Source organism: Pinus tabuliformis, chromosome 4_1 (genome assembly GCF_031772625.1).
Source record: "Pinus tabuliformis cultivar Carrire ecotype Pingquan chromosome 4_1, CPIR1, whole genome shotgun sequence".
Lineage (NCBI taxonomy): Eukaryota > Viridiplantae > Streptophyta > Pinopsida > Pinales > Pinaceae > Pinus > Pinus tabuliformis.
The window spans coordinates 848,581,688-848,604,983 of NC_142303.1; the positions used below are offsets into that span (position 1 = coordinate 848,581,688).

General features: G+C 37.5%; 1 protein-coding gene across 1 annotated transcript in view; it reads right to left on the reverse strand.

Moving 5' to 3' along the window:
• The window catches only part of LOC149178880 (Endoplasmic reticulum vesicle transporter protein), a 215,578-nt gene that overhangs the window by 64,189 nt on the left and 128,093 nt on the right, over nucleotides 1-23,296 (reverse strand). The window contains exons 6-7 of the mRNA XM_089420468.1: nucleotides 12,343-12,427; nucleotides 12,103-12,123 (exon numbers count right to left, since the gene is read on the reverse strand). Coding sequence (XP_089276594.1) covers nucleotides 12,103-12,123; nucleotides 12,343-12,427 — 106 coding nt within the window. The remainder of the gene's footprint in view (nucleotides 1-12,102; nucleotides 12,124-12,342; nucleotides 12,428-23,296) is intronic.

Below are 23,296 nucleotides of genomic sequence, written 5' to 3' on the forward strand. Positions count from 1 at the left end.
TCCTAATGAAACACTTGCTTCCAAGGAATCTTCCAATGAAGATTTCTTCAGAGAATCTTGAGGATCCTGAGTATCCTTATCCAGCAGACGTTTCCTTTTGATTGATGTATGATGAGCTTTATCCTGGATGACTTTGCCACTTATGCTTCTAATGAGGTTACCAAGAGCTATATCCTTCCAAAGGTGACTACCATAGTCTTCAATTTCAACCACCTTACATGCTTCTCTATAATGATGTCACAAGCTCTTGCTTTCAATGCTTCTATGATGTCATGATGCATCCCATGATTTTTCTTAGTTAATTATGATGCCCATATCTTACAACAGAAGACTTAAGAACAGGAACTTAAGAAGAACTTAGGTGAGGAAGACTATCTCAGTCATAGTAGAGATCTCTTACTTCCTCTTTCTTGGTCTTCTTCGTTTCAACTTCCTCCACTTCCTTAGTGATATGGGCTTCTTCTCTTCCTCTTTTGTTATTGTCCTTCTTGATCTTAGGACAATCTCTTTTGTAATGCCCATATTCTTGACATCCATAGCATTAAATCTTAGCCATGTTCCTTTTCTTTTTCTGAGAACCATACTTTCCAAATTTTCCCCTTATTCTTGTCATTGTAGCTTCTTTCTTCCTATAAATGCTTGAAGTAAAGTTACCCCACTCCTCCGGTAGTGCATTTAGTACAATTGTAGTCATTTCTCTATCAGACATGACTTATCCCATATCTTGAAGTTGATCCCTGATTTCAATATCCTCATAAAGTATGAGGCTATTCCTTCTTCTTTCAACATCTTTAGCTTGTAGAGTTCTTGCCTTAATGAAATGAATTCTCCAGCAGTGCTTATGGAATACAACTCTACCAATTTGTCATAAATTTATTTTGAAGTTTCAAGTTTTGATACATATGGAATGAGGTGATCCTTGACAGATTCTATGAGAATCCTTTGAGCCCTAACTTCCCTTTTCATATACTACGCAAGTGCTTGAGCATCTTCTTTTGTTGGTTTGGCGATAGATCCTTTGACATGTTCCATAACCTCATTTTCAATGACATTCAGATCTGTCCTTTTCTTCCATGCAAGATAGTTTGAAGCCCCAACCAATTTGTTGTTTCCTTGCGAAAAGACATTTTGATAGATTTAGATGTGGACATAAATATACTTACTTGATAGGATGCTCCTACTTGCTTCTTCCTTGATGTTGATGATGATATAGAGAATAGAAAACTTCTCCTTGATGAAGATAGATCTCTTCAAGGATGATCCTTGACCCTACAAGGAGGGAGATCACTTTAGATCCTTTGATGGTGTTGTCCTTGTTGATGATGATCAATGATGACTTCTTGATGCTTCTTGGATGATCTTCTTCAAGGATCAAATCCTTGCTTTAATGAGAGGAAATTGCCTTGGAACCTTTTGAAGATGATGACAACGACCTTTGCTTCCCTTGAATGAATAAACTTGAAGCTATCTTGATTTGTAGATCTCTTCAGCTTAATGAGGGTCTTTGTGGTCTTTTGATGATGACTGTTGGTTCCCAAGATTTCCACTTGATGTAGACCTTTTCTTCGATCTAGGGTTTTGTCACTTCCTTGTAGATCTTGACTTTGCTGATGATCTTCTTGGATTTGCTTTGTTGTCTTTCTTGAGGATTGATCCTTGAGTGTCCCTTGATAAGATGCCCTTCCTTGACTTTGTCACCTTAGCTCTGATACCATGTTGAGAAATCTAGGGCATCAAGATTAGGTGATTTCTCTATTAATGATAACTACTTGTGAATGCTTTTTACTTCAATAGATTAGGATCTTCTTTTAGTTAGATTATTATAGTGTTCTTCTTCATCAAACAACTACCAATGCATAAATCATAAAGAGACAAGAGACACACAATGTAGGCTATCAGCCAGGGCCAAAACCTCTCCCACTTGAGAGGAAAACCCAAACGAATTCTTCTTCTTATAGAGACTTCAATTGACAAATACCAAGACCAAGACCCTTGACCTATTTGCCACTCCAAGACCAAGACACAAAGCTTCCTTGATGATATCCTTCTGCTTTAGTCAACAATAGTCAAACCTTTGCTCCTTTCTCCTTCTCGGCTACCCTTCAGAATTCGGCTTCCTTCACTCTGCTTCAAACCTACACCCCTTTTCATCCCTAGCAAATTCAAATGACCTTCTCTTGTGCCTTGATTTCCTTCGCTTTAGTTGGAGGTCTCTTCCTTGGCAACTCAGCTTGTAATGCACCTTGATCTTCTCTTTGTTTTGACCTACGAGTATCACAACAAAAACTGGGCTTCTTCTATAGTAGACAACACTCTTTCCTCCTTAATTATGTTCCTCCTTCCTTCGCTTGGATATAGGTCTCCTTCTATGATCCTCGCACTTCTTTATTGCAGACTTATCCTTGACCAAATTTCTTGCTTCCAAATGAGAGTCGAGTTGCCTATATATAGTGATTTTCCCATGCATATAAGCCAATTTCATAGAGGGTGAGCCGACATGACCTTTGGTGTAGATCATTTACTTCATCCTGTAGTCGACTTTTGTTGAGAAATCTAGGGCATAGAAATTATGTGATTTCTCTTCTATTAGTCACTGCTTGTGAGTGCTTTTTACTTCTTTAGATTAGGATCTTCTTTTACTTGAGTTATTAGCTCTGAAACCGGATTCGCTCTTAGAGGGCCACGTGTCCGAATCCATCGAATCCGATACAATTTGACCTAAATCGTGTCCGAATTTCGTGACACGTCGTGTCCGATTGGGACACGATCGAATCCAGATCGTGTCCCGATCGGACACATCGTGTCCTGAAATTCGAACACGAATCCGAAATTTTGGGACCCGCGCAACCAATAAAGGGCAGAAATGACTCTTTTTTTCCTCATTTGTTGTCAGTTCTTTTGCAATAGTTGAGATGTGGGTTTGCTGTGAGGAGTTTGGAGCAAGGAGCCAAGGGTTTGGAGTGTTTTCAAGGAGATTCAAGCAACAGGTAAATGCATTTCCTCTCTATTTTTTTGCATTTGTATTACAACAGTTTGTATATGCATTTCTTTTACAAATTTGTGCATGTTTTGTTTATTTTTTTACAGTATTCATGGCTCAATCAAGGGCAGCAAGTAGGGGCAAAGGAAGGGGAAGAATGTCCCCATTAGAGATGCCCCTCCTCCCCCAATTTCATCAGAGTCTGCTACAATTAATGTTGAGGGAAGACTTCCTCCTAAAGGTAACATTGAGAAATATCCCTTGTGGAAATATGTCACAAGAGAGGATGGGCCAAGCAGCAAGGTGAAGGGAGGAGGCAATATGAATTGGAGATGCAACTCTTGCCACAGTACTTTCACAAGCACATATTTTCATGTCAAAGGCCATTTGATGGCTTTACCAGGTTGTGGAGTTGGAGCTTGTACACAAATTCCTTTACAAAAGAGGAAAGAAATGGAAAAAGAGTTCATTGTTGGTATGCAAAATGTGGCTGCAAAATCAAAAATGATGAATCCCTTCCATTTTTGAGGAAAGGCAGCAACAAATTTCTATTTGAGAATTCCAGTGGGGGACAAGCAGAAAAAAGAAAGGCAATTTCACTTGGCCCAATGGACAAGATTTTTTTTCAAAAAGAGAAACGGGAAGAACTTGATCTCACCATTGCCTATTCTTTCTATCAAAACTTCATATCCTTTAATGTTGCACGCTCACCTCTATTTATTGAGATGTGCCGAGCTCTAACTCACAGAGCTCCATCATGGTATGTGCCTCCTGGTTTATAGAAGCTTACAACCACATTGTTGACGAAGGCAAAAAAAGAGGTTCAAAAATTGCTTGAGCCTACTAAAGCATCATGGCGAACATCTAGGGTTAGCATTGTTTCTGATGGATGGACAGATCCAGCAAACACCCACTCATCAACTTCACGGTGTCTTCCTTGAATGGTCCAGTTTTCTTGAAAGCATTGGATACACTTGGAGAATACAAGGATGCACAATATATGTGTGAGTTGTTTATTAAAGTTATTGAAGATGTAGGTGTTGATTCTTGTGTGCAAATCATTACAGATAATGCACATGTTTGCAAGGTTGCTGGCATGATTGTGGAAGCTAAATATCCACAAGTGTTTTGGACACCTTGCATTGCCCATTCATTGAACTTAGCACTGAAATCTATTGTTTCTGATGTACTTTGGATTGGTAACATTATTGAGGATGCATGGCATAACCGGAACTTTGTAAAAAATCATACAAATGTTGTAGTATACCTAGGGGGAATAGTATGGGGTACAGAGGGAGGTACCCAAGGGAATAATGTATATGGGCCATAGTTAATAAATAAAGTGGTTAACCCGCAACTTGTAAGTGACCACAAGTAGTTAGCAATAAGGTGATAAGCCCATGGTATTAGATATATGGTATTGAGAGACCCATGGTAATGACCCATGGTATTGTATGTATGAAGCCTATATAGAGGCTAGAGACTCCCCATTGAGGAATGTCAAAAATTATTGTATTGGCAAGCATATGGCTTGTGGAGTGTTCTCCTTCCTTAAGGAGTGATTGTATTGTGTTGCTCTACCCTAAGGGTTTGATATCAATAAAGAAGCATTCTCATTTTATATTATTGGATCAAGAATGTTATTTCTGGATATATTTGATTTATCATATATTTGCAGGTTATATATATAACCACTTGTAATAGATATGTCCTGCAAATATATGAAATGATGCAAATATACCCAATAATTGTAAATAATCTCAAGAGAATTACAAACACAAAATATAGAAATGCTTCTTTATTGATCAAACCCTTGAGGTAGGACAACACCATACAATCACTCCTTAAGGAAGGAGAACACTCCACAAGCCATATGCTTACCAATACAATATTCCTTGACATCTCTCAATGGGGAGTCTCAAGCCTCTATATAGGCTTCATATATACAATACCATGGGTCATTACCATGGGTCTCTCAATACCATATATCTAATACCATGGGCTTATGACCTTATTGCTAACTACTTGTAGTCCCTTACATAATGTGGGTTAATCACTTTATTTATTAACTATGGCCCATCCCATTATTACGTTATTCCCTTGGGTACCTCTCTCTGTACCCCATACTATCCCCCCTAGGTATACTACATTAATATATGTACCTCATACTATCCCCCCTAGGTATACTACAAATGCCCTCACTATCTACAAGGAATACAACAATCTATCATTGTTGACGATTGTGGATACACAGTTTGCCTCTTCATTCATCATGTTGAAGAGGTTGAGGGAGGTCAAGACCGCTCTTGGGGCCATGGTTATTTCAAAGTTTTGGTCTTTTTGGAGAAAAAGAGATCAAGTAGCCTCTAAAAGAGTGAAGGACACAGTCCTAGATGATGCTTGGTGGGAGAGGGTAGATCTAATTATTCAGATCATGGACCCTATCATTTCTTTGCTTCAATTTGCAGATACAGACAAACCCATCCTAGGAGAGGTTTATGAGGGATGGGATTCCATGATTGAGTCTGTGAGGAGCATTATTCTACAAAGTGAGTGCCCCGAGTATGAGACATCACCAAAGACCTTCTGTGGTACTATACAGGATATTCTTGTCAGCAGATGGGACAAGAATTGCACACCTTTACATTGTTTGGCTCACTCATTGAACCCAAAATACTGCAGCCATGAGTGGCTGAATGGTGGACCTTCCAACAGATTCCCTCCTCACATGGATGGTGAAATCTCACAAGGGAGGAAAGATGCATTCATGCGGGTTTTTCAGGATAGAGCATTGCTTGATGAGGTGGAGGATGCCTTTGCATAGTTTTCCAATGGCACTGGTCAATTTGCAGGATGTGATGTGATTAGAGACAGGGGGGCTAAGAAGACCTATTCTTGGTGGGCAAATCATGGGGAAACAAGCCCTCCTCTACAACAATTAGCCATGAGGCTCCTCTCTCAGGTGACTTCATCCTCTTGTTGCGAGAGGAATTGGAGCACATATTGGAATTTGTATAGTGTCAAGAAGAGCAGGCTTGAGCAGTCCAGGGTAAAGACAATGGTGTATATGCACACCGACCTTCGTCTTATTTACAGGCAGAGGGAAGAGTGGTTGAAGGGAAAGACAAAGATGTGGGATGTCTTTCCTGATGATATGGGTCTAGACAACAGTGTTGAGTCGACATTGGCCAACATGGATCTCAATGATCCAGTGCTAGAGCCTGTTAGATTTGATGATGGTGATACAGTAGAGGGGTCATCCTCCACACCAACAAATGCAGAGACGACTTTGGATATAGGGGAGGAGGAGGATGCAGAGGAGAGCAGTGGTGACCATGATGATGAGGACAGTGATGATGATTTTGATGATGACTATGAGGATTGATGACTCATGAGTCGTGGGCTACCCACTTCCTTAAGACTTGGATACTTGTAGTTGCTTTGTATTTTCTATTTCTATTTGCCATTGGCATTGCACTACCTATGTAACACATTCTGATTTTGATGACTTAATGAGAAAACTACAGCTGTCAATGTCTTTATCTTACTATCTTGTCTTTCTCCTATTGGATCATTAATGAATTGAATATGTATTATGATTTATCATTTATGAATTTATAATTTATGATTCATTGATTTATCATTTATGTGACATGTATTTGAATTTTGTATGTATTATGCATGCTATAATGTTACTAACTTACTTTGTAAACAGTAAAACTTACATCTAGATGAAGATCTAGGTTTGAATCAATGAATTTGTATCATTAATGAGAATTTGTGTAAGAAATATCTAATTTTTATATATATATATATATATATATATATAATAAAATAATATATAACGTATCCGAACGTGTTTTGTTCTAGGGGGTCAACATGTCTAAATCCGACCCTCGAATCCTCGTATCCAACGAATCCCGAATCCACGTTTCAGGTTACTTAGGTTATTAGTGTTCTTCTTCATCAAACAGCTACCAATGCATAAACCATAAAGAGACAAGAGACACAAAATATAGGCTATCAATCAGAACCAAAACCTCTCACTCCTTAAGAGGAAAACCCGAACAAATTCTTCTTATAGAGATTCCAAATGACGAATACAAAGACCAAGGCACTTGACCTATATTCCACTCCAAGACCAAGACACAAAGCCTTCCTCCTCTTCCTTGATCGTATAGTTGACTACCTTACACACTTAACAAACCTCTCTTTAGAGGGAGACTTTTTCCTTTTGATTTGGCTTACCTTTTACTTGTCCTTCACCCCAACTTGGTTACCTTTTGATGCTTATAACCTTCTCGGCCTCCTTGCTGCAACAAATAGTTCTGAAACTTCTTATGTGTGGAGATTCTTTAGCCCAAAATAGTCCCAAAACAATACTAAAATACTCCGCAACCTCTTCCTCTCTTTTCATTGGTTCTTGGGCTCCTTCTTTATCACCTTCGCACTGTTTTATTTCAGACTTGTTGTACCTCGCACTTCAGACTGTGATGACCAAAAATCTGCCTCTGAAATGATGCCAAGCACTCCTATTTATAGTTGTTTCCCAAGGTAATTAGCCGACCTGACATGTAGGTGAGCCGACATGACTGTTGGAGGAGACAATTAATTCCACTTTGAAGCTGACTTGAGGTTAATGCTTGCGCTTGGTCTTGGAGGGCTACTTGACATATTCATTGACTCATATACAAATATAATATGCCCAAGAAGGGTCCTTCATACATGATATAGACTTAAATTGACTTTTATGACTAGATGACAAATCCTAAAGGCTCACAATGGGAGCCATTACTAAAAATAAAATTCCTTGCTCATGAAACCCATGAGACAGGCATAATAATAATTTTATTTTTCTTCTTTTCATCAATTACATAAAATCACAATTACACGTCATTATGAAGACCGTACCTAGTTACTTTTCAATAACTTGAAGGAGATGTTTTTGCTTGGTCTTGGAGGGCCTTCTTATTCTTTTAATGATTCATACAAAATTGTAACATGCCCATGAAGGGTCCTTCATACATGACATTGACTCAATTTGACTTTTATGACTTGATTACAACCTAAAGGTTCGCAATGGGAACCTTAATTAAAATAAATTTCCTTGATCATGAAACCCGTGATTCAAGTACTACAAAAATAATTTTACTTTCTTCTTTACATCAATTACATAAAATCACAATTACACGTGTCATTATGAAGATCGAAACTAGTTACACTTTTCAACACTAGCCAGGGCCAAAACCTTTCCTGTTGAAAGGAAAACCCACAAGAATTCTTCTCTTTTTATAGAATCTTCAAATGACATTCCAAGACCTAAGACCCTTGACAAAGACCCCTCCAAGGCCAAGTCAACCTTCCTTCTTGATTAGCTTTCCTTACACAGCTTACAGCAACAAACTTTGACCTTCCAGCAACAGCTTCGACACCAGCAACTTCGACTTTCTAAGAAACTTCCAGCAACTTCGACTTGTCCAGGAACTTTATAAACCCTAACACGAGAGAGAGAGAGATCCTAAACTTCGATCTTGATTCTTTTCTTCTCATCCTTGATTTTCATCCTTTTCTTCTGGTCTTGTTGCTTCTTTCTTCTAGAGATTGATCTTGTTTCTTGTTGTGTTCAAATGAGGTCAAGTTCCTTCTTATATATAGGCTTTCCAGGGGTACTTCATGGTAACTAGTTTTAGGGTTAGCTTAAATTTTCATTTTATAGCAATTTATTGTCTACTTGTTGTTACCCTAGTGAAAGGAATTGCATTTAATAAATATAAAGAAGCAAATTCTAGAATTAATTACATGTTTTCACACCAAAATTAGGGTTGACGTTGAGAAATCTAGGGGCAACTAGGTTAGGTGATTTCCCTTACTTTGATAATTGCTTGTGATGTCTTTTTACTTGACTTGATTAGCTTCTTCTTTAACTTGATTATTATTGTGTTTTCTATCATCAAATAGTTACCAAACAAGAAGATCAAAGATACAAGAGGGCACAAAATGTAGGTTGTTAGCCAGGGCCAAAACCTCTCCTTTTGAGAGGAAAACCCACAAGAATTCTGCTCTTCTTATAGAACCTTCAAATGATGAATTCCAAGACCTAAGACCCTTAACAAAGACCCCTCCAAGACCAAGTCAACCTTCCTTCTATATAAGATTTCCTACACAACTTACAGCAACAAACTTTGACCTTCCAGCAACAGCTTCAACCCTAGCGACTTCCAGCCACTTCGACTTGTCCAGCGACTTCGACTTGCCCAACAACTTTAAGCAACTTCGACTTGCCCAGTAACTTCCAGCAACTTCAACTTGTCGAACAAATTTAGAAACCCTAACACAAAAGAGAGAGAGATCCAAAACTTCGATCTTGCTTATTTTCTTCTTATCCTTGATTTTCATCCTTTTGTTCTAGTCTTGTTGCTTCTTTCTTCTAGAGATCGAACTTGCTCCTTGTTGTGTTCAAATCAGTGTTTTTAAAATTGGCCGGTCGGAACCGGTAACCAGTCAAACCGGCTAGTCAGCAAGGCCACCGGTCCAAACCAGCTGAAAAACCCGGTCAGCCACCCCATTTCACCAATTTTGAGCCCTAACCGGCCGGTTTGTGGTCAAACCGACCTGTTAACTGCCACAGCCGCAGAGGACCCACGCAGCGATTTATCCAAGGTGGTTAAGGTGTTTTGGAGGGAAAATAAGGGTCCTTTCCCTCCAAAAACACCCTCTCCAAGCCTTTAAGTGGCCCTTCTTCCTCTCATTTGTCTCGCACATCTCATTTGCAGTATTTGTGAGTTTGATTGGGAGCTTGGAGAGTGTTGAGTTTTTGCTGCAGTAGTGAAACAACAGAGAGTTTAAGGCTTAAGCTAAGTAGTAGTCATCATGCCTCCAAAAGCCAAAGATAGTGCATGGGCTCATTGTGATGTGATTGATGGCAAAATGATCTGCAAATATTGCCAAAAATCCATTGAAGGAGGGGGTATTAACAAGTTCAAGCAACACTTGGTTGGGATAGGAGGCCATGTAAAGCCATGTGGAGCACCAACTGAAGTCACAGGGCATATTAGAGCAGAATACCTTCAAAAGTTTGAGACTCAAGTCACTGAACCAATAGAGAAGTTTGTGACTATAAAGTTTGGGAGTCGAGACTCAACCAACTGAGTTTGATCATGATGACTCACGAGAAGTTTCAAGTGATGATGTTGATCACTATTATCATATATGTAGACTTGAGTCTTGCAGTAGACCATTGGCCCCATAGTTTCTAGGCTTTTTTTGCACTCTAGATGCCATTTAAAGCCTCATTGCTTATGTATTTTGTCAATGATATGTATTGCACTCGATGCCATTTTGATATATTCACCTTTACATGGTGTATAAATGAGCAAACTTTGCATATTTTGTCTCTATTGGCTTGGAATCATGGTTTTAAATCTTAAAAATAGTTTTGTTTCATTAAAAATTAATTATTTAATGTATTTTTCTAAAACCGGTTCGTTTAGACCTAACTAGTCCCAGTTCTGGTCCGCAACCCGGTTAATTAGGTGGACCGGTCCAATCACCGGTTTCGGTTTTTAAAGCATTGGTTCAAATGAGGTCGAGTTCCATCTTATATATACGCTTTCCAGGGTTACGAATTTCTTCCATGAGGCCGACTTGTTGCAGCTTGTTGACAAGGTCTTGAAGGGTCTTTAATGACAAATAAATTTCTTTTACACATTATAAGATGCCTAAAGGGGCCTTAATGACTCTTTTGACTTCATAATTCTATGAAAAACCTAGAAGCACTCAATGGGTGCTTGACCTACAAATAAATGTACCTTGAGCATGAAACTAATGCATCAAGATTGAAAACAATAAATTTCTCTCTTTTCATCAAATACATAAAATCATGATTACAATAGATATTATGAAGACCGGACTTAGTTACACATTTCAACAGATGTTTAGATTAATATTGTTGTCATTTGCATTTTCAGCCATAAAACATCATTCATCATTGTTTACATAACCCTTGCTTGCCTCTTCGATAGGCTTTGCTCCTTTGTTGATCTTATCACTCATGGGCTATTTCTTGGAAACATTGGTGAAAAATCAGCAAACATAGGAAAACTGCAGAAAACACTAAAAAATGCAAAATATATTCATTTTTTTCCAAATTGGCAAAAATTGGGAAAAAAATTGCAATTTTTTCAGTCAAAAAATCAGCTGGCTAAAAAAATTGTGATTTTTCGGCACATCACCGAAAAATCGGTGATTTTATCAACACTAATACAAATGATGTGGGACCTTCAAATGGAAAATGACTTGAGACATTTTCCCATAAAATGTGGAGACAGAATTGATAGTCACTTTTTAGATTTGTCATTGCAAATGACTCAAAGATTATATATATATGACGTCATTTTATATTGGTAGTCTAAGACAAGTCCTTAATAAGACAACTCAACTTTGATGCGTCATTTGGCATGCACTACAACATATATATTGGTGTCTTTTCCATATTCATGGACAAATGTGCCTATTTGACATTGTTTTTGGTTTATACTTTAATAATTTTAGTAAAAAATGAATTTATTTTGTATTTTTTAATGTTTCACACAAATTGCTGACTTTTACCATTTTTTTGGTCAATGACTCTAGTTTCCTGATTTCTTGTAGATGCCAGCGTCTTTAATATTTTAATTTTTTAGTAGACTGGCCCCTCAACCAGTTGAAAATTTCGGTGAAACAACAACCAAGAATCTTCCTTAACCTCCTATTTTAGAACTTTCTAAAGACAATATTATGATAAGGTGCTACTTAAATAGAACTTATGGCATCATATACTAACATGACTACATAGCATAGTATATTTATGAATTATTTTAAAGATAAAAAACTAACAAGAGGCCTTTCAAGTATATGTGACAAATGGTGATTGTTATTTGTTGATGTAATTTTTCCCGAAGTCTAATATCGATTAAACTATTAAAATTGGCTACCATATTGCACATTGAGATACTATATGATCTAAAGCTTCACCTTGAACTCTGTTAATAGGCCAACAAAAAGCAAAAAGAAGCACGTATAAAATTCCTCAAATGGAACCAATTTAAAAAGTCAATAGTAGCAACAATGACAAAAGAACTTACTCTTGGAAGATCCATGTTCATCTGCAATAAAACAACCAAACCGATGATCTCATTTAAACTTGATAAACACTAAGACATTTCAATATGGGCTTGAGGTCACTCTAACTAGCCCAAAATGGTCATAATTAAATAATTTGCATATTTGAAAGCAAAAACAATATAGAGATTGAAATAGCAGGTGGAAACAAAAGACATGGTACAACTTTTTAAAATGAAAATAATAAATAATATCAAACATACCATGATCATCAGATGTGTGTTCCTTTTCTACAAGATCAGACACATATTCCGATCCGATAATATAACCATCCTTACTTAAACGAAGCTGCAAAAATATGCCCACAAATGGAGTTTAGACATTAAAGGTTGCTATGATATTTTACAAATGATTTGAATACCCACGAGAAAAGCAACCAAAGTTAATGCCTACCAAGTGTTAATAGTTATCTAGTTCATAATGTTCATCTAGACTATATACTTAGGCATAATAATAAAGTCACTTGTACATGTATCAAGAATTTATGCACTTAGGGTTTATGTGATTTAAGGGTTCATACATGAAAGGACATGTACCCTCTGCATTTCCTTAATTCATGGAGCATCTCTTTCCAAAAGTATCTCTCGTTTTTAGTTACTTTGTGTGTTCAGTTCCTTTCTTTCTAATATGGTGGTATCAAAGATTCAAAGCCACAACGAGGGGAAGTCAAAGCAAGGAAGGCGGCAAGGCCTACGCACTGCTTAGATCACTGACAGACAAGGTACTGTTGTTTAATACACACTGAGAAACCAAAGGGCTTTGGACAAGGAACAAGGTAAAATAGGTATAATCTTTTCTCGAGTCTTTTAAAGCAAGTTTATTTTTCTGAAAAAAAAGAGGGAAATGTGAGGTTCATACTTTCCATTTTAAAAGACAATTTAAGTTCTTTTTGCCTGATTTAAAGCTATCTCTACTTAAAAAATCAAAATTAAAATATATATATATATAATTGAAAAGGTAGGAAGGAAAGAACAAATTTCTCTAATATTTTTTCAGTAAAACTCTGAAGAATATCCAACAGATTTTCAGCAAATCTAAAGCATTTTCCAGCGAAGTTAAAAAAAAAATAGTAAGATCTCTAGCAGATATTAGTGCTTTACAGCAGATCTATGAGATTTTTAGCTAGATCTGAAGCATATCTAAGCATTTCAGCAAATTTTAGAATTTTACAGCTACATCAGAAGTAGATTCAATCATTTTCACAGTTCTGAGAGCAATTCAGCTACGGTCTGAAGCAGATCTGAACATTTTTCAGACAATCTGATAGTTCTTCTGGCAGAACCGTGGAAATATGTGCATTTTCAGAATATCTTACAATTTTCTGTTAAAAATTAGCACAAGCATAAGAAAGGCAAAATATGTCAGACAAGCCTTAACGCTATCTTCAACACATTGAATTAATCTCATGATCTCAATTTATAGTACCTGAATTTGACTATTCTAGATCTAGATCTCATTGACAACTCATCAATGGATTGCGACAACACCTCATCAACAAATAAGGTTTACAGCTCATATCAATGTGGTCCGGACTTTGTGATTGAGGACTCACGGTCTAACATTCAACCCCTCAATCACAAGTCTGAATAATTGTACCATTAATAATAACTTGTATCATCTTCAATCTGAAACTGCTGAACTGAGCTTCGATGAAGATGTGCCTAAGAAACCGTCAATATCTGGATGTTGAATAATTCAACTAGAAGTGAACAGTTGCTATGCATGAACATTCCCATTCTTCTGATTATCATCCCAATAGTTGATTTGATTGATTTGCAGGGACTGCGTGCTATGCTAGAATTACCAAATGTTAATTCAATTTCATGACTAAAAAAATTGAATCTTGAAGCCTTATCATTACTGATAACTGATGTCCCCCACTATCAGGCGCAAAGTGAGAAGTTTTTTGAAGGGATCCAAGCTTGAGCTTTTGATTCTTTTGTTATTTAAGGGATCCAAGCTTGAGCTTTCAATTCTTTATAGTTTATATGGTGGTTTTGTTGGTTGATCATTAATCATCTTCACTTTGTTTGGTGGTTTTTAGTTTACTCATAACCATCTTTACTAGTGGTTTTTGGTTTACCACTAACCATTTTCACAAGTTGCATTAGTCTTTTGTATTAGATCCTATGTGTCACAAATTGCATCAACCTTTTGCATGAGGTTATTTGTTGCAGATGTTGCATAAATCATGTCATCAATTTTAGTTTTTCCTTTCTCTTAATTTTATCTAGAGTACATCAATCAATTGATCCTTCATAGTTATTCGAATTTAAAGATCAATAAGCCAATTATGCAATTCATGTTTATATTCTTGTAATTCCTTGATTTCTTGAGATGCATTTTGTAAATGCTTTCCTACTTTACCCATTTGTTTTTATTCCCATGCTCATTTGCACTCACTCACTTGATTATATGCTCAATCTTGCAAATCATTGGTGCAATAGACCTGCATCAAATGTCAATCTGCACAAACCACAAGGGCATAAAAATTCTTGTTTTCTTCTATGCAAGTCACAACTCCTTTTCAGCTTGATATGTCGTGTATAAACCCTACAATGTCACACTCAGGCTCAAGTCTATCAATCTAGCCACAAGAATTCGCTCCCAGGAATCCACCCACAATTTCAAGTTTCAACGCATTGTGCATTGAAGAAGAATTGTCTTCCTGCAGAATTGTGTTGAGCACTTTGTGCAAATTCGCATTTGTTGCTACAATTGCTTCATTGGAAAAAAACTTCCAGAATGTTGATGTTGGTAGCTTAGGCAAATACTCATACACAAGCCTAAGTGCCTAGGTGTAAAGAAGTCGCCTAATACTCTTAACCTTAGCAATTACTTCACTAATTAACGTAATTTCTTTTATAAAATGAAAGTGAGTTAATCTAATCAAATGCAAATATTTTTGCATTAATGAATTAGATGAATCTCAATCGTCGATCTCGAGTGACGTGAGATCTAATCTCAATTGTCAATCACTTTAGAGATTAGGGTTGTGGATTCGTTCATAAGTCAAGCATATAAAATAAAGGTTAAGCTAAGGGAGAAGACGCACAAAACATCTTGAGCACAAAACGTAGTGATAGTGAGGCCATAGTGGTTGAGTGGAGAAGCACTTCCATTCAAGTGTTTTGGGTCTGAGGAAGGTGGAAGGAGCAACAAGGCAGATCCAGAATAGCCAGGACAAATTGAAGGATAGAGTTAGGGCTTGATCAAATGGATCAGATCCGGTTTCACCTTAGCAATTACTTCACTAATTAACGTAATTTCTTTTATAAAATGAAAGTGAGTTAATCTAATCAAATGCAAATATTTTTTCATTAATGAATTAGATGAATCTCAATTGTCGATCTTGAGTGACGTGAGATCTAATCTCAATTATCAATCACTTTAGAGATTAGGGTTGTGGATTCGTTCATAACTCAAGCATATAAAAGAAAGGTTAAGCTAAGGGAGAAGACGCACAAAACATAGTGATAGTGAGGTCTCAATGGTTGAGTGGAGAATCACTTCCATTCAAGTGTTTTGGATCTGAGGAAGGTGGAAGGAGCAACAAGGCAAATCCAGAACAGCGAGGACAAATTCAAGGATAGTTTTGGGGCTTGATCAGATGGATCAGATACGGGTTCATTATTGTATATGTAATTTCATCATAGGGCCACTGTCCCTGTAAGAGAGCCCGAGTAGGTTCCGAATTTTAACAAATGAAGAACTATTTGATAGGCTTGAAAATTTGTGTGTTTATGTGATTGATATTGGTTGTCAAATTTGCTTCTACTATTTAAGTTTTGTTAAGATCCATATTGTGCTTTTATTCATTAGATTTGTAATATGCTAGGCAGTCAAGATCAAGGTTGTTAGGTTCAAGGAAATTTAACATAAAACCTTCTATTCTTCAAAGAATCCCTTGCTACCTTCAACGTCATTGCTATTGAATCCAAAATCGACCTCATCAAAATCATATTCATCCTCAGACACAAGATTGCAATCCTCGGCACAGTCTTTGCACTTACTTACTAGGTGTCAAGATGGAACAAGTGTGCTTTCCCCATGAATCTACCTTCATGTCCCATTGATTTGCCCCTCCTCATTGCTACAAATCGACTATTTGAAACTTCATTATGTCGCCAAATGAATGTAGATTTGTGATTTTGTTCATGTATGCATACCACTATTCTCTCACAGATTATACCATGGAGTGGTTTCATCACTAGCTCTTTAATGGCCTCCTTAACTGGCCAACCAAAATTAAATCTCATATTACTCTAATGTTGAAATTTTGATGCTCTATGTTGTTACAATCACTTCAATCCAGAACTTCTTTATGCCAAATCTAAAGAAGATCTCTGACAGGAGTAGTTGATGCAAACACTGAATCACTTTGGCTCTCCAAGATCTGCTCTTGCTCTTCAAGACTCTTTCTCTCTCTCTCTCAATCTTCCTCTAGACTCTCAAACTCTCTCTTTCTCAAGTTCGAATTCTCCTCTCACAAGCACAAGTAAGTGTGTCAAGTGAGGATGAGAGGCACAAATATATAGGAAGAGCAAGGAGGTCGAATTCATGAGGGAGTAACTCCTATACCTTGAGGAGGAGTTACATATGCCAAAACATGAGTGTTACTTATGTCATAAAGGAGAGGAGTGTAACTTATGCAATTAGGAGAGAAGTGTAACTTATGCATTAAAGAGGTGTAAGAGGAATCTTTGTATCAGAGTCATTAAATTGTGTAAGAGTGTATGTGGTGCATAAGAGCATTAAAGAGAGAGAGGAATGAATCCATTAAGAGAGAGAGAGAGAGTAACATATGCATTAATTGAGAGGAGTTACATATGACATGATTGAGACACTTGAATTTCCTTTTAATAATAATATCATAATATAATAAAGAGGATAATAATAATAATAATAATGATGATTAAGTTAAAAATTAAACAATTGAGATTGATTAAGGACAAGTTAAGTGATTTTCCATCGTATATATAAGATTACGAATTGATGGAAAGTGATTTACTATTTTTGGAAAGTCATCGTTGCAAAGATAGACATGACTTTCTATTTTCAAAAAGTCACTTTAGAAAGGTTGGAAATGAAATTTTATTCAAGGAAATTCATCCCCTAGCTGTCAATTTTCAACATCTAGTGGCCATGATTTCACACTAGATCTACCAATAGAAAATCAAATCATGGCAAAAAAGCTATGGAAAAAACTACCATAGATTCATTCGGGCCGACCATGATTTCACACTAGATCTACCAATAGAAAATCAGATCATGGCAAGAAAGCTATGGAAAAGCTTACCATAGATTCATTCGGGCCCTAAGAACTACAAACCTCTAGTACCATTTTAACAATTAGCACAAGCACAAGAGAGATAAAATAAGGTGGAAATGCTTTATGCCATCTTCAACACATTGAATTGATCTCATGATCTCAATTTATAGTACATGAATTTGACCATTCTAGATCTAGATCTCATTGACAATTCATCAATGGATCATGATAGCAACTCAGGTTTACAACTCATATCAATGTAGTCTCAGACTTTGTGATTGTCTAGGGACTCACATTCTAACATTTTTCAGCAAGAAGAGTTGCTTTTATAGCCATAATATTCAATTTGGGGGAGGAAAAACACAATTTTCTTTGTCGTGATCTCTATATCAATCGCATATTTTATTTTCAACAACACAGGCCAATTTTTTTGTACTATAATGGCTAGTTTGTCTATTAGTATCAATGTTTAAAAACTCTGACTCGAATTTGGAACCGGCCGAGGTTCGGCTCTAACTCTGACTCCGACTCGGTATCGACACGGGCAGTTTGATTTCAATGACTCGGTCGTTGTAAAAAATACATTACATATTTATTTTTTATGAAAAAAAATAATTTTAAACATTTTCATTCATGTTTCCAAACACAAAGCATTAGAATATAGAGTGAAGACAACATATGATCCAAGTAGGCTCATGAATATATCCATTATATCAAAATGGCACCCAGTGCACTATCCAATACATACATGATATAGAGATCAAAACAAAAAGACATAACCAAGGAGGCTCTAAATGGCCTCTACAACAAAAGTAAAACATCACTAGTCACCAGTACTACTGGCTACTGCTAGAGAAGCCAACATCATCTAGCTCAGACTCTGAATCAGAGTCAGACAAGGAAACCCATGGCTCCTCCTCCTCATCACCATCTCCAACTGCCACTGTAGAAGTAGTAGCATTAGCAGGCGCAACGGCTGCACGCTGAGATAGACGAGATATGCACTTTCGTTGTGGCTGAGTAGAGAAATTGCCTACAACTGGAGGACATGGGGCTAGACCTGGTACAAGTGGATTTGCATTCAACTTAACATTATGTTCAGCAGCAAGTTCAGCTAATGCCTTTGTCTGTAAATCCAAATCAATACCAATATCCTCATCATAATCAAAATTTGTTGGATGACTCTCCATTACCCAATCTAATGTCGGATCAATATCGTCCAACACAATGGGATCTATATTAGGCCTCTTGTTCAGCAATTGGTTGCGTCTGAGCCGAAGGTTGTATTGGACGTAGACTAGATCATTTAACCTTTTTTGTCCCAAATTGTTTCTCTTCTTCGTGTGAATCCTCTCAAAGACAAACCAATTGTGCTCACACCCAGTAGCACTGCAAGTTTGACTCAAAATACGGATTGCAAACACTTTTGCAATTGAGAACAATGGCTACCCAATGCCTCCCACCATTGTGTTACAAAAAATATAGTTGTGTAATGAGTTAGCTCAACAAATTATATCCAACTTTCGAATTATAAACAATTTAACAAAATAAGAACTTGAATATTGAAATTGTTTGTTTACCTGGCTCATCCGCTTCCCTTGCAATCCTTGCTAAGGTACCTGTGGCTCTACTGAAACAAGTGATCTGTCGGTGTATCTCCAGCTGACCCCTCTCCTTAGAGACAATGCGATCAATGTAGTCAATCAATCCATCTCTAACCTCCTCAGTGAAAGCTTCTGCCTCTATAGTTGTATAATGATACCTTGGGTTCAGAAAAAACCCAGCTACATGTATAGGGTGATGAAGTTGATTGTTCCATCTTTGGTCAATGATTTCCCAAATGGGCCCATACTTAGCCACTCTATCCTTGTATATTGCCTTTATTTGCTCCTTTGCTTGATCCATAGCCTCATAAATGAAGCCCATAGCCAAACTTTCCCCATCCACCAACTGCAACACCTTAACCAGTGGCTCAGCAACCTTCACAATCTATGCTGCCTTTTTCCAAAATATTTCTTCATTAACTTTATTTTTCACATCTTTGCCATCCTATTTGTGAAACCATTGGCATTCATTCCATTCATCACTGGAAAACACCCTTTGCAACTTTCTATGTTGGGAAAGCATAGATTGCAATGTCAAAAAATGAGCTGCAAATCTAGTGATGGCGGGTCTAATAATATCCCTGCCACCTGTGCGTTTCCTCATCAGGCTCAAAATCCATGAGTGATTGTAGATATATTTTGTTATGCTTTTGGCATGCTTTGCAATGTTCTTGACCCAATCTATTTTTCCAATATCCTCAAGCATGAGGTCTATGCAATGTGGAGCACATGGGAACCAAAAGATGGTTGTGTTTTTCCTCTAACGTTTTACCAGCAAGAACATAGTTAGAGGCATTACCTGTGATGATTTGAACAACATTAGCCACCCCCACCTCTTCAACAACCTCATCCAAACGCTGAAACATATCAGATGCACCAACTGATTTTAGAAACACGGTTCCCTATGGGCAAAAGATAAGAAAGTTTATGATGGTACGGTTCCTTTGATCAGTCCATCCATCTGACATGATGGTACATCCTGTTTTTGCCCATGAGCTTTTGAAATCTTTCAAATATTCATCAATGGAGGAAACTTCTTTTTGCAAAAGAGATCCCCTTAACTCATGCATAGTAGGGCCTTTGAAGCCCTTTCCAGCAGCAAATATGGCATCAAACATAGGTTCATAATATGGTGAACGAGAAGCATTGAAGGGGATATCAGAATCATACCACCATCTAGCTATGTAATCACAGGCAGTCTCTCTCAATTCTTTCTTCCAATGGTCATCTAAAGTGGGTTGCATATGACTTCTATTAGCTTGAGGACCATGTGCATCTAATGGAGAGGAGGGTGTGAAATAACTTTTGATATCACCCCTCTTTTTCATTTTACCCTTACCCTTTTCTTGAATAGACTCCAAAGAGGGAGGAACATAGCGAAAGGGGTTGGATGCATCAGTGCAAGGGATAGATGAAGAGCCCTCATAATCAAAATTGGGGTTGGCAGCCATCATTTGTTGTATACTCCTCTTCCTCCCAATTTCAGCCTCTATTTCTTTTTGCCTAACTTTTTCTTGCTCAAACTTCTCAAAGTTATCTAGCAACTCCTTCCTAATCTCCCTAATTTGTGTTGATGGTGCTTCACATGGAGTAAATTGCCCTCTAATACCAACCAAGTGTTGTTTCAGCGTATGAATGCCCCCTCCACCCCCTTAATTTTTCTATGACAAAATTTGCAATGCATTTGATTATCAATCATTTCAGCATACGCCCAAGCAACATCTTTCACTCTAGGAGCCATTTTCTAATATTTGGACTTGGAAATGAAAGGAAAAAATCTGAAAATGAAAAAAGAAAACATTGCTTCAATGTTTAGTTCTTTTACAAAAAAAAACTCTTTTCAATTTCTAGATTTGCACAAAAAACAAGCAAAAACAGATTTTAGAAGTGAAAAAAAATACCTCTAGGCACAAACCGCCTCCTCAATGCTGCTCCAATGGCTACCCAAGAAGCTCCTCGTTGTTGCTCCAATGATTGCCCAAGACTCCTCACTGTTGCTCCAAAAACAAACTCCACAACCCTTCACAAAATCCTCACAAATTCTCACACAAATGCAATGAGATAGCTGTGAAGAAATGTGAGGGGGTTGGGTAGCTTTTACAGGCTTGGGAGAGCTTAGTGGCCGTCAAGATAACGTAAAGCCCAATTAGAATGAACTTTGGGGTTTGTTCCCCCCCCCCCAAAAAAAAAGTTGAATTAGGCGTGTTTGGGCGTAGCTGGCCGAACCAGTCGGTTTAACTCGGGCTCGGACAAGCCGGCTGGTTTGTTACCGAGTCGGTGATCGGTTCGGAAACAAGTCGGCCACCAAACCGGTTTTTCTGCCAAGTCGGACCGACCGGGGGTATGGCTCGGTAGGCTTGGCTGAATCGGAGCCAGCTCAGCGGATTTTTAAAACATTGGTTAGTATGGTAGGGGATAGCCAAAATTTTAAAAGGAAAAAGCATAGTACATGGAAACAACATATGTTAGCCACATTTAATACAATTGTTTGAATCATCATTTGTTGGGAAAAAGAAACATGAACAACAATAGCTAGAAATGATTAAACCAAGTTTGATGTGTAGAATATAGAAGTTGTAATGTTAATAAAAATTTTAGTCATTGACCAAATGCTTTCCGAATTGAACATTGATGGTGATGTTGCAACTATTGAGAAATCTAGGGCAAAGAGATGAGGTGATTTCTCTAGCGATGATAACTGCTTGTGAAAACTTTTTACTTCTCTTGATTAGGTTCTTCTTTAGCTTGATTATTATTGTGTTCTTTTCATCAAACAGCTATCAAAATATAAACAACAATGAGACAAGGGACACAAGATATAGGCGATCAGCCAAGGCCAAAACCTCTCCAATCTTGAGAGGAAAACCCACCAAATTCTTCTTCTTATAGAACCTTCAATTGATGAATTCCAAGACCAAGACCCTTGACCTACTAACCTCTCCAAAACCAAGTCACAAGACCTTTTGAACAACTTCTTCTCTTCCAAGTCAACGCTTGTCAAACTAACTTCTTGTACTTTTGTTCTCGCCTTCTCTGAAATTCGGCTTCTTTACATAGACCTGCAATCTTCGTCCAGCCTGAAACCACTGCAATCTCTCATGTGTGAGTTGAATGGAGGAGTTTGGTGAGGCTTTTCTTCTTCGCTTGACTTGGAGACATCTTCTTGTGAACTCAGCTAGCAAATATACCCTTCACTTTAACTGGATCTCGGATTCCTTGAGGTCTACAAGCCTTAACTATAGATACCCTAGCTGTAGTCACACGTGTGAGGAAGTTGATCCAAAAACTGTGCAAAAGTACTTCGATCATCTTTTCTTTTTCTTCGTTGGATGAGAGGCTTCTTTCTACCCTTTACTCGCACTTCTTCTTCTATTTTGGGTGCTTGATGGATGCTCTATCAAGTGAGGCTGAGTCCCCCTTTATATAGTGTTTTGTCCATGTAAATAAGTCGACTTGTCCTTATGCCTAGGCCGACATCTTCTTCTAGAATGATCTATATCTTATTTGGAAGACCGACTTGTTTGAGTACTTGTCACAAGGTCTTGGAGGGTCTTTTGACTCTTATAATGACTCAAATACATATGCAACATGCCCAAGAAGGGTCTCTCATACAAAGACTATTTTGACTTTATGACTTAATGACCAATCCTAAGAGCTCACAATGGGAGCTTGATCTATAAAAATAAAATTCCTTGAGCATGAAACTCATGACTCAAGCATAACATAAATAATTTTATTTTTCTTCTTTACATCAATTACATAAAATCATGATTACACGTGTCATTATGATGACTGAACCTAGTTACATATTTCAACACTCCCTCTTAACTAGGGAGGTATTCATAATCTATACAAGGTACTTGAACATTCTCAATCTTGAAAAATTCTTATAAGAAGACTCAAATTGGTAACCCATCTATATAGCATCATATCAACCAACATTGTCACATAGCAAGGCCTTGACTAACAACCCTCTCTCTCCACAAGATTAGAGCTCAATGTTGGCGAGACCAATGATGTATGGACACACTCATCATTGTCTCTCTTGGAACCTACCCTTCCCGGGATCTCAGAGTGTGTTCCACCAAGACTATTCTTATCTTGGATTCCCAATCCTCAAAGAATATCAGTGCTCTACGACTACTCTTGTCTTGGATGCCCTAACTCATCCTCAAATAGTATCGGATGCCAGATGTTTACATCAGATTTTGCCTTCAACCTGGTTTCTTCGATTTTGCATAGTGACCATAGATCTTTGAAAGGAGTAGCTTCCTTCTTTCC